The sequence below is a fragment of the Mus musculus genome, chromosome 7 (assembly GCF_000001635.26).
Source record: "Mus musculus strain C57BL/6J chromosome 7, GRCm38.p6 C57BL/6J".
Taxonomy (NCBI): Eukaryota; Metazoa; Chordata; class Mammalia; order Rodentia; family Muridae; genus Mus; species Mus musculus.
The window spans coordinates 126,111,809-126,124,240 of NC_000073.6; the positions used below are offsets into that span (position 1 = coordinate 126,111,809).

The window sequence follows — 12,432 nt, forward strand, 5'->3', positions numbered from 1 at the left end:
GTACAGAGTCTATCTACCTCAGATAATAGCAATAATAATAATAATAACAATAAAAACAACAACCAAGACATTAAAGACCTTATTCTCAGAAAGCAAGAGACATTGAGAAGTGGTACAGAGTCTCAGACTTAGCCATTCTGACTTCTACCTCCTCCACCTTCTTTGCCACTAGTCAGCTAACCTAGTCTATGTGATGAATTCTAGAAAAATCATCTCAAAAAAAAAAAAAAAAACAAAAAGGAAAAAAAAAAAAAAAAACAAAGAAAAATGGTGCTTACAGCAGGCTACCGTGAAGAAAAGGTGAGCCAGAAAGATGACAACTTGACTATCTGCATTCTAAGCTAGCCTGAGATGCACAGTTAGACCTACCTCACTCACACTAACAAAAAGAGCACTCTTTACTACCACCTGTGAGATTTCACAAAGCATCCCTGTTGGCATTCTTCTACAAGCAACACCATCTAATAGTGTTTCATTATTCCTAATGTGAAAAGATGTATTCTATTTTTAAAAATATTTTGTACTTGTTATTTTCAGAGAAACTTGATCCTTCTTTCCATGAATTAGAATTGTCTCATTTTCTTCTCCTTGTTAATATAAACAATCACACCTCAGTATTATATATGAAGGCTCATGTTCTTCTAAAACCTCTGAAATGTTTTTATTTGGAAAAGGTTAAGGTCACCCAGAAGACAGTTCACACAGGAATCTGAAATAGGTTCACAGTCACCCTAGGGCTAATAGATGGAGGCAGCACACAGTTCACAGAGGGTTTCTTTAGGTTCCAACACTTAGCTAGCAGACAGGGGAATGCACTCAGGAAGTATGTCCAGCAGATGTACATTAGAATTAATAAGCATCTTACTATCCGAGCCTTTTCTGTGAAGCAACGGAAGTCATTTCAAGGGCTTTAGGTGCAAATGTCTACACAGAAGCGACTTACTGTCACCAAGTGGCACCTTTCTCTGGGGGGCAGTAGCACTGGGCTTCAGGCTGTGGTAGTCCCGGGAGAGTGCAGAGATGAGGCTGGCATGGTTGATCGAGCGCAGAGGCCACTGCTGCTCACTCTCAGGAAGATTTGGCCATGGAAGGAGCAAGGTATTAGAAAGTGCACGGCAAACCAACACCTGCGCCTAGAAGGAACCCAAAGGCATCCATCAAAGGTCAAAAGGAAGTGAAAGCTGGTAACCAATAGACACACATTTAGTACCCTATACACTGCTTCAGATCCTAGGTGTCTTTCTTACAGCCTGGTCATGCTCTACCTAAAGGCACCCAGGCAGGAAAAAGAAACACAGAAGTAACCCCACAGCTGGGTCTCAATGTACAGGGTCAGCCCCAAGAAGCCTAGCTGGTGTTCACCTTGCTCAATCTGGCATTCGAAGCCTCATGGAGGGAGACATCTCAGTAGATATTGATTCTGGTATGGCCTTTGATGCTGCCCTCTGACCCACAAATAAGCACTAAGAACAGGCTCATAAGAACTCTCTTGCTCACATTCAGGTCTTCTGAAGAACTTGTCTGTAAACCCACACACCTCTTCCACTTCCTGCTCCAAACTACTCTGAGCCTCCCAAATAGTTTCTCAACCCCAGAACAAAAGTATGTGAGAATATAAGCCAGACTGGCCTGAGCCAATGAGAGCACAGGGACGTTTTCCCATCTGAATCGATCTTGGCCGTGAGTCAGAGAAACCGGTAAGTTGTGCCAATGCTACCCCACAGAAGCAAGTCTGTGAAGTTGAAGTGGCTTTCAACTCAGATGTAAAATCAGAATCAGCCTCCTCTGCCACCACTTCCCCAGATCTTCAGCCAGAGCTCCAAGAATGCTAACTGGGATGTGTCCTACCTTATCTGTTAGACGCTGGGCAGAGGCATCAATGATGCTGTTGAACACCTTCTGCACTGCAGGGATACTGATCAGAAAGACAGGCCGCACGGTGGTGGCTAGTGAGACCAGTAGGTGGCACGCAGACAGCAGCAACTTGTCTTGGACCTAGAAACAGAAGATATGTGACATGCTGGCTTACTTCATCTTCTGTTTGACTGCTAAAGGAGAGTTCCCTCAGTTGGCAGCAGTTAATGACTGTTAAACTATACCATTCACTGAAGAATGTGTCTGCAGTGTCTCCTAAGATGACTCTCAAACAAAATTACTGTCGTCTAGTCTACATCTCTAGCTGCTGCCCTCGTCTGCATCATTCTTTTCCTTCTTCCCAGTCACCCCTCAACTTGCATATATCTGTTCTATTATACAGCGCCTTCACTGTATGCTGTCTAAGTATTTCCTTCAAACACAGCAGCAGTCATGAAGTCAGGGTCTCACTCAGCCCTTCCTTTCTGCATTTAATCTCACTAGTCTCCTGGTCTCTATTTCTGTCACCTCAACATGCCTTAAAAAAAAAACTTGGTTCAAATCACTGGAAATTTCCAAACCATAAAAGTTCTTGGAAAGGAGTGGTTGGAAACTGGTCTTGGCCTTGCCTGTATTAAACACACACACACACACACACACACACACACACACACACACACACACACACACACTCTCTCTCCCCCCCCCACTCCACCCCACCCCACCCCACCCCACCCCATCCCACCCCAATAGCCATGCCTGCATCCAAAAAAGCTTTTTATAGTATGGACCAAAGATGGGTAAGACTGAAGACAACCACCACACTAAAGAGTCAAGGTCTGCAGAATTATTTATGAAGGATATATCATGGTAATTTCCTAGAATCACAAAATATTTCTAACCTTTAACACCATAGTCTCTACTTATTCTAAGGAAATTACATAACAGAATAAAGCTATATTCTTAAAATGTGTCTATTTGGAAATATCTATGAATTGAAACACAAGGTCTCATGCAGTCCGACGCCTGGGACTTACTATGTAGTCAAATGGCCTGGTTCTGCTTCTTTTCCTGAATGTTGGGATTTCAGGTGTGCACCACCAAACCAGGTTTTTATGCAAAGCTTCGTACATATGAGGAAAGCACTCTACTAACTGAGCTAAATTCCCAGTTCACTTCCCCCAGTGGAATGAACCTTACAGTGGAGCAAGAGCTAGGGAAATTATGGAACATACTCCTTAGGGGCATAAGAACTTTTAGAAATCACCATTATAAATACAACAGGTTTATGAAAGTCAACACAGCGCCCATCGGAACCCACTGCCTGTGTGTGCAAGGACAGCAAGAGCACCTGAAAGCATGCAGCATGCAAGTTAGCAGTCTTACTAGGTTAGAGAACTACTAGGTTCTATCCACTTTATACAGCTGTAACATTTACTTAGCAATTTCACTTGACAACCACTCTAGGATCTCTAGCATCTGCCGAAGTGTAGACAAAGAGGGCCCCTTCCTATCAGTGAAGAGTAAATCACATCCTCGTCAGGAGACAACACTGGGCACTATGAAACCTCAAGGTGCTCTGTACACTGAAGAGAGAACAAAGCATGCAGGGAACAACAACAGTGCCTCCAGCTATCTACAAACTGTCTATAAAAGCACAGAAACATGTCTAAAAGGATTGCCACCAGTATTGACTGTAAGCAATGTTGTTTCAAGGAATGAGATCAAACAGCAGCAAAACGTTTTAGTCAATAGAACTGAGTGGGTACTTTCACTATGAGGAAAACCCAAAAGTCCTACTTGAGCATACGTGGACTACAACTGAAAAGACACGTGAGGGCTGGCAAGATGGCTGAGGGGAAAGGTCCTCACCACCACAAACCTGAGAACCTAAGTTTAACCTCAAGGACAAGCATGGTAGGAAAGAGAACCGGCTCCTCCCAGTTCTTCTCTGACTCCCACAGGCATGCTGTGGCAATCATGCACGAACAAATAAATGCAATTCAAAAAAAAAAAAAACTTAAGAGAACATGAAACAATCCAGTTGTTACCACCCAGTCAGGATAGCATTTTGGTCTTGTGGTAAACAGGACTATAGAGAGAGTCAGAGTTAGGTAAAAAGTGCAACATTTTCTGTCTTAAGACCTTGGTGCTGATGAGAGGTGTGATGGCGTCCATTGTGGTAGAGATGAGTGTCACAAACTGCTGTGTGTTCTGTCGATGGGCTTCACCGCAGTACTGCGCCAGCCAGTGGGAGTAGGCCTGGAGAGCCGCAAGTGACTGAGCGTGCCTGCGGGAAGGAAAGAAGCAGTGACCCGGGAGAGCCAGGTGAGTCTGGTGGCGTGGGCTTGTCTCCACCTCCAGGGGGAAGACAAGAACTCCATGCGCGCTGCAGAGCATTCTAAGACAGCGACAGCAGGGAAGTCAGTCACCTGCTCACACTGTCTGGAGATGAACACACACTGCAGTTCCTAAACATTTCCCAGATCTCAGTCTTTCTGTGGCACGTAGTTTATTTAAGAAGATAACAAATATTAGGGGAAATATGCTAAGTTTAAAAACTAAAAATTTACTATGGTCTAGGTAAGTAACAGTATTTTTGACAGAAGATTTCAAAGCTCACCTTCCCCTCTAAGTATCTGTCCACCTAGAGCATCCAGGTATTTAGTTTCTGCAAAGGCTTCTCTGGATCACACATTTATAAAATACACACTTAAAGTTCACAATGAAACCAGGCATAGTGGCACACTTGTGACCCCTGTACTCCAGAGACTGAGGTGAGAACACTCCAGGTTCCAAATCAGCCTCAACTACAAAGTGAAACCGTGTTTAAAAACAACACTGAAAATAGCCAAATAAACAAATGAAACCCCAAAACATGCCAGGTACATCTTTTATCTTAGTTCTTGGAGGCAGAAACAAGCAGATTTGAGTTTGATGCCAACATGGTCTATCTACATAGTCTATTCCAGGTCAGTTAGAAACAGAAAAAAAACAAAAACAAAAAAAAAAAAACAAAAAACAAAACCAAAAACAGAACACATACAATTCCAAAAGCTCCCAACTCATCAAAGATGATAAACAGGTCTTACAGAGGCAAGGCAGAAGTCTATCTAGTTCAAAACACTAACCAACACGGCTACATACAGCTTTTCTACAGTCACCACCAAGCAATCTGAGTTGATACCCTGACAAGATCTAAATACAGAGTTCCCCATCAGATGGGTACCATGAAGATCCCTTAATGCAAACTGATGAATCTTAATTAAAAAAAAAAAAAAAGACTATATGGATTTTTACTCAAAATAGCGTAATCACTGTTTTGTTTTATTTCTGACTAAGTATAAACAGAAAAAAAAAATCCCTTAAAGCCAGCTCCACTGTGTTCTTGCCTATTAAAGACACATTCAGGAACCACTTCCTTATTTACTGACTCTACAGCATTCTCCAGCAGTATCCTGCACCAAAGGAGGTCTGGTTCCTTTTAATGGAGAAAATATTATGTTAAACAGCAGGTCTTAGATATGAGGGGCAGCCAGTTTCTAGAGTCTGCCCATGGTCAGAGCTAGGATGTAGACAGGAATCACTTCAAATTAAACAGCATCAACAATGATCCAAGTGCTTACTGACATGATGTAAGACATAGAATGCAGCCATCTTATTACAAACACTTAGCCTAAACCTTGTTAAATCTGGACTGTAGAATATTCTTTCAACAGTAAACTAAGGCCTGGGCTCCATGATACCTGTCTGCCTCTTTCTTTCTGACACACCTCTACTCACTCACAAATCATATATAACTAGGGACTACTCTAGATTACAGGAGACTGACTTAATATTGGATCATGATCAAACCTTCAGCTATGTGTGTAAATTAGATATTAGCTTGCAGCTTTTTAAGTGATTATAATGGTAATATAGTTCTATAAAGTAGCCCTGTTTCTAGGAGATACCTGAAGTAACACCCTATCTACAATGTATCAACTTGCTTAACAAAAACAAACAAAAAGGACCTAAGTATGCAAACACAAAGGGGAAAAAAATCCCTAGAACCAAAATCATAACTCCAGGGAAATGAAGGTATTTTATTCTATTCTATAGTTTCTTTGTTTTGTTTTCTCTTTTTAAACTATATTTTACAGACTTTCAAAATCTTTTTGTTAAGAAAAAAAAAAAGGAACTAAAAAGCACAAAGCAGGAAAATCTAGAAGGTCTTAACAGGAAGCCAGTTTCTTTGTCACATTCAGAATCCACTGAGCAGTCTATCTTTTACTTATAGTCCAAGAACCAAACTGAGAAACCCAGCAAGGCCAGATCAATCACTATGGTGCACACACCAGAGAGCTCCAAAGCAACCCTCCTACAACCCTGCCTGTGCAGCTGTCCTGATCAAGAGCCAATGGGCATCTTGCTTAGGAGTTGCCACACAGATTTCTCTAGTTCTCAAAGAGGAAAGTAACGTGTTTTAAATATAAGACTATAGTAAATAAGTCTCTTTCTTCTATTTATTTAATTTTCAGCAGAAGCGAATAACATTTTTTCTTTCCTTCTTTTTCCTTTTTGGTTTTTAAGGTTTTTGTTTTGTTTTCCGTTTCTGTTTGTTTTGAGGTTTTTTCTTTTTGGTGGTTGGTTTTTTCAAGACAGGGTTTGGAACTCACTCTGTAGATCAGGCTGGCCTTGAACTCACAGAGATTCTCCTGCCTTTGTCTTCTGAATGCTGGTATTGAAGGTGTGTGACACCACTGTCTAGCCACACTTTTTCTATAAAGACCAAAGTTTTGTTGTTGTTGTTGTTTTTTTTTTTTTTTAAGATTTAGGCTTTGCAGACCACACACTCTGAGCTGGTGCTGGTTAGCTGTAGCTGTGGTGTACAAAGTGGCCCCAGCTGCTATGTAAATGAATGTCCATGGCTGTGTTCTAATGGAGCATGCTGAAACTGCACATACTTCACTGTCAGTTCCAACAGACTCAGCTAAAGGCTCATCTCCAAGCTAAAACATAGCTGCTTACCTGTCTGTTAAATGCAAAAACCCAGAGTTGGCAGTCAAGTTTCCCAGAGGGAAGTTTCAAAAGACATGAGTTTCCTCCGACTTAATCTTTACACAAAGGATACCCTGAAGTAGCTGGGTGCTAAGCATCATATTCTTATTGTCCCAGCCCATTCTTCTCTTTCTTCTTCTCAGTCTCTATGAAGAAGTCTGTTTGTTCTGTTTACTCACTGGAATGCCCCTACTACTCCATTAACTGTTGCCTCGGCCAGGATAGGGAAAAGGGTCTTAACTGTTGCAGCTTGATCCTCCTCTTCTCACTACTTTTAAGATAGGGTGGAGATAAGGGGGGTGGGGGTGGGGGTGGGGGTTGTCATGGTTTATCAGTATCTGCTCTAGACCTGAGCAAATCTTTTGGGCAGTCTAACAGAATAAGGTTTATTTCCAGTCTCCAGATGCTAACCCTTCCATGTACTTCCCCAATCTACATACTCTGCATGAGAATCTTGAGTCAAATGTCAAAGTAACCTGAGATTCTAATTTAATACACAAACATCTGGGCCCTGTGCCTTCCTACCAAACTTAAATTCTAAAGGAAAATGTCAGGTTTGGGTTTGGACCAATAGCTGAAGTATAGCTCCCATGGTCCTTACAATGTTCCCTCAAATAAGGACATCTTTTGCTTGAAAACATTTGGTCTTTGCCCTCAGTTCCAGAAATAGCTTTAGAATAGTCCAAGTCTTTTTTTGTTACTTTTAACAACCCTTTCCAACACACCTGAGCATATGTTAAGCAAGGCAATTTCTATAAAGTCCCTAGATTGCCGGGGGGAAGGCCAAACTGCCAGGGGAACCAGCCATGTGCTTGGAGGGTTGGGACTTTAGCCACACTCAGCCTCTGGAGGGGGTAAAAGGACTAAAGGATTCCCTGATGACTTAAGCCATCAGTCAGGCTTCCATACTAAGGCCAGGGGATTATGTGGGCTGGGAGCCTCTCAGAGGGAGTCTGCTCAGCAACGACGACAGGGAGGCTCTTGAGAACCCTCATACATCTTCCTCTACTCATCTCTTCTAATAAACGGAGCTGTGTCCTGCCAAGTTCTGAGACTCACTACAGCAAATTAGCCAAATCTGTAGAGGAAGACACGGGCATCCCAACTTCCAGCCCTCAGTCAGCAGCGTAAGAAACACAGCTGGAGCAGCAGCTGGCACTGGAAAGCAGATGCAGACGTGATATCGTGGGGATTAAATCCTCAGCATGATGCTACCAAGTAGTAACAGAACTGGAGTTAATTAGAGGAAAAAGCACGGAAATCCCCTGCCCCTAGTTGGTGCAGCTTTTGAGTGTGAGATGGTTGGGGTTTCCCACTATCACCAACTGTCAGTGAACGTGAACCCTGTGCAGGGTAAGAGACACAGGGATCAGGTGTTTCTACACCATTCCCACGTACCTTTAGTGCTCACCAATTCTCAACTTCACAGCCCTTCTCTGCTGTTTCCTGCAGTGCCTGCCCTGTAGAGCCTCATCCTTGCTCTCTTTAGTTCAACCAATTACATTTACCACACCATACTCAACAATCTGTCTTTCTAGGGTCAGATAAAGAGCTTTCCCTTTATGTGTGGCAGCCACTACTGTTGGTTGCTGCAGTTCATCTAGAGGTAGGGTCAACATCTCTCAAGAAGGCACAGTTACTACTCTTTACTTACACATCAATGAGGTCGGGTTTCAACACTGATGGCACAGCTGTTTCAATGTTGTACAGTTTTATCTGAGATCCATACAGAGTAACTTTGACCAACCTGTTAACAAAGCAATAGGTGAAAAATGACAGCAAGCACCAGAGCCCAAAACAAACAAAATGGACAAGCTATCAAAGAAAACCCAAGGGCTAATTTTCAGACAGGGAAAAAAAAAAAAAAAAAAAAAAAAAAATCTGATCTCCAATTCTTTCCAAGAAAACAGCTAGCGTTGTGAAGTAAGGTTATATACAAAACCATTTTCTAAAGCACCACAGCATTTATGTTATCAAAAAGCCTAAAACAACATCTGGTAGGATGGCTCAGTGGGTAAAGGGTAAAGGCACCTGTCACCAAGCCTGTTCACCTGAGTTTGCTCCCTGGGACCTACATAGTAGGATAGAACCTACTCCCACAAGTTGTCCTTTGACCTACACACACACACACACACACACACACACACACACACACACAAACACAGTAGGATAGAACCTACTCCCACAAGTTGTCCTTTGACACACACACACACACACACACACACACACACACACACACTGAGGCAGATTCACATGTGCACAGACAACAGAGGCAAGGCTGAAAAGTTTTCCCCAGAAGAACATGCCAGCCCAGTTTACTCTAGAGTGGGATGGAGGAGGCAGGTAGATTATGGACTACTGTTTCCTCTCTACTTTTCTATATTCCTAGATTGTATATTATGAATATCTAATGCCATGTGCACGTGTGTACACACTTTTTTTGCAATGTATTGCCATGTAGCCCAGGATGGTCCTCTTTTCCTCCTGCCTCAGCCTCTCAAAGACAGCGATTATATACATGATCTCTGCCCAGCTATATATACTATTTTATAAAGAAATAAAATACTTTAAGAAATCGAGCCTGCTCTTTTGACAATTTATCTAAAGATCTGATGATAAACTTAAAATCATTTCAATGTTTACAATGGGTCAATATATAGTAAAGGGTAAAATATGTGCTATAGAATCTAGAATCTAGATGGCTGGCTCATATCCATCTATCCTCTGTCTCCCTCCTTCTCTCCTCATATAATTTTATCAACTTCTCTGAAGATTAGAAATTGTTGGTAATAAATTGATAACATGCTGTAAGAAACAGATGAGGGGAGCAAATCTTTCTAGAAGTTAAGCAGTTGAGCGTACAGGTTATTCAAGGACCACTGTGTATGGTGAGCAGCACCAGGCACAGCAGCGCTCCTTTAGGATGCAGGAAGGCCCTCCGAGCTCAGTGAACAGAACAGCACTGCAAAGTTCTGGCCAATTCCACACAACCCTGCAGGCAACCTCTCAACTGAGGAGGTCACCACAGGGGCAGCTGCTTGGTCCCAGGCCAAGGCATGGTTGAGGGGGAGAGGGGGGTGTGGAAATCACCATCTTGAAAGAGCTTAGCACTTTAGAAAGGAAGCCTGTGCTCTGGAAAATATTCCTCTCAGATGTATGGAATGCATGACTTTATTCCAAAAGGAAACCATAAATGGACCGAGGGCTGGAGAAAAGTGTGAAGGGCACTTCCACAGAGTCAAGAAAGCAAGTGTGAAGAGCCAAGTCATTAACCAAAGCCTTAGAAAGAAGTTCTGCTATAAAGGAATGAAAGCAACTATCAGTGAGCAACACAGCACTGTGCACAGCAAGTGTTAAAACCACAGCTGTGTATATGAGCCATGCAAGCACATAGGCCACATGGCTTCTAAGCGTTCTGTTCTAGCTTTCTTCACCTTACTCTCTTGAAATAGGACCTCTTGATATACCCATCCAGGCTGATGGCCAGCAAGTCTCAGCCTTCTGTCCTTGTCTTCTACAATATAACTAAGCCATATCTTCCTGTCTTCTGGTGTTTAGCGCCTTAAATCATGTGTACATTAAATGTGTAATTTACTATGTGTTCAGCAACTGTATTATCAAGTTTTATGTGACCTACAAGAGAACACTGGTAATCACACTGGCATCAGATCATGTCATCAGATCATGAAACTATAGGAAAGTCTTCTCTCATATACTAGTCTGTCTCTCTCTCTCTCTCTCTCTCTCTCTCGTTTTTTCAAGACAAGAGTCTCTTTGTGTAGCCTTGACTATCCTGGAACCTAACTCTGTAGACCAGGCTGGTCTCAAACTCAGAGATCTACCTGCCTCTGCCTCCCAATTGCTAGGATTATAGGCAGTGATCACTACCAACCAACTGCACACACTAGTCTTAATGCAAACAAAATAGCAGGTGTTTCTAAATGCTGAGGTTGCAAACCTAAGCTTTTTAGGCAGATACGTAAGCATAAGGCTCTCTGATGTCATCTCACCAGTGTTAGTTAAGCAGACTGACATACATATCTAAATTGCTAACTGAGCCATATTCAATAATGGTTATCTAATTCAGACAGGAAGATGTACTCTACCCTTACTGAATCATTAGTGAAAATGGGCCTATCACAGGACAGAGAAGAAAATTAGACTGGAATTCAAAATTCCATAGTTTGGAAAAAGCCTGGAATTTGAACTCTTAAAATCATAAGTTCCTTCTCATTAACACATGAGCGAAACAAAGTATCCACTATCACATGACACACCTCTCAAAGTAAAATGAAACAAGACAGAGTCAGACTACTCTTAAACTTTTCTGATTACTACAGACTACTATTATTCACTACAACTATCGACTATCGTTAATTTTAACTTTGTTGTTAAGGGATTTAAAACCCTCAGTTACTTCAGTTTTAAGCTAAAATGTACATTTTTTAAAAAAATTGGTATGAGTGGGTTGTGGAGGCAGAAACACGTGAATCTCTATGAATTAGAGGCCAGCCTGGTGGTCTACATAGTAAGTTCCAGGTTAGCCAGGCTACACAATAAGACCCTGTCTCAAATAAACAAAATAAGAAATTTGGTATGCAAGCTAACTCAGCTCTTGGGGCTGTCTCCCTGCATGTTACCAGTGACGCGACCACTCTATGAATGAAAGCAGCAGGCTCTGCGCTTCAAGCTTTACCAGTGCCTGCGCAGCTATGAATCTAATCCTCGCCTGCCTGAAGCTCCCAACACTTGCACCTGTCCTTCAGGGTCCAAAACCTTTAGGGGAAGGATCGGGCAACTGAATGAGGTATTTCCCAGCAAATAGCTCAGTTTCTCTCCTAGAACCCAAACTCCAGCTGGGACTACAGACTGCACAACTTTCTCTGGAGCTGATGGGACTGAACCAACCCTGAAAAATCTAGACCTCTAACACCAGCTGCGCACAAGGAAATGAATACTGTTGTCTAGTGAAACCTGCCCCTTCTCCTCCCTCTGTGCATGAGTGTGTATGTGTACGTGTAAGTTCATGGATATGAGTGATATGTTGGTGTAGAGGACAAAAGGACAACCTTGTGCGTTGTTCCTCAGGTACTTTCTTTTTCGTCCTTCCTTTTTTTTTTTTTGGTCAGTGGGAAGCCCACTGAGTAGGAGAGGCTGTCAGGGATCGGCCTGTATCTCCTTCCCCAGAGCTGGGATTACAAATGCACATCACTGTGCCTGGGATTTTTGTCTTGTTTTTAACTGCTTTTTGCTTGTTTGTTTTCTGCTTTTTGATGTTAGTTCTGAAGATCAAACTCAGGTCCCACTTGCAAAGTATTGTCCCAGCCCCAGTAGGGCTTCCTTGAAGGATCTTGACTGTGCCTGGTAAAACCATTTTTACAGCAACACACAAGGTTGTCAGTGAAGTTACAGCTTGGCTTGTGTTTACTGTTTGTTCTGTGTTCAACACCACACAAAGTGCCTTTAATTCTCATAGTAAACCTACAAGAAACTTTCCCACTGTTTTGCTGATGAGGATCTTAAAAGCTCAGTACAGCA

General features: G+C 42.3%; 1 protein-coding gene across 7 annotated transcripts in view; it reads right to left on the minus strand.

The window, feature by feature from the left end:
* The window catches only part of Xpo6 (exportin 6), a 98,822-nt gene that overhangs the window by 10,091 nt on the left and 76,299 nt on the right, over positions 1 to 12,432 (minus strand). For all 7 annotated transcript variants that reach the window (XM_017312342.2, XM_017312341.2, NM_028816.3 and 4 more), the window contains 4 exons: positions 8,549 to 8,641; positions 4,000 to 4,144; positions 1,849 to 1,995; positions 944 to 1,133 (listed from right to left, as the gene is read on the minus strand). In XM_017312342.2, coding sequence (XP_017167831.1) covers positions 944 to 1,133; positions 1,849 to 1,995; positions 4,000 to 4,144; positions 8,549 to 8,641 — 575 coding nt within the window. The remainder of the gene's footprint in view (positions 1 to 943; positions 1,134 to 1,848; positions 1,996 to 3,999; positions 4,145 to 8,548; positions 8,642 to 12,432) is intronic.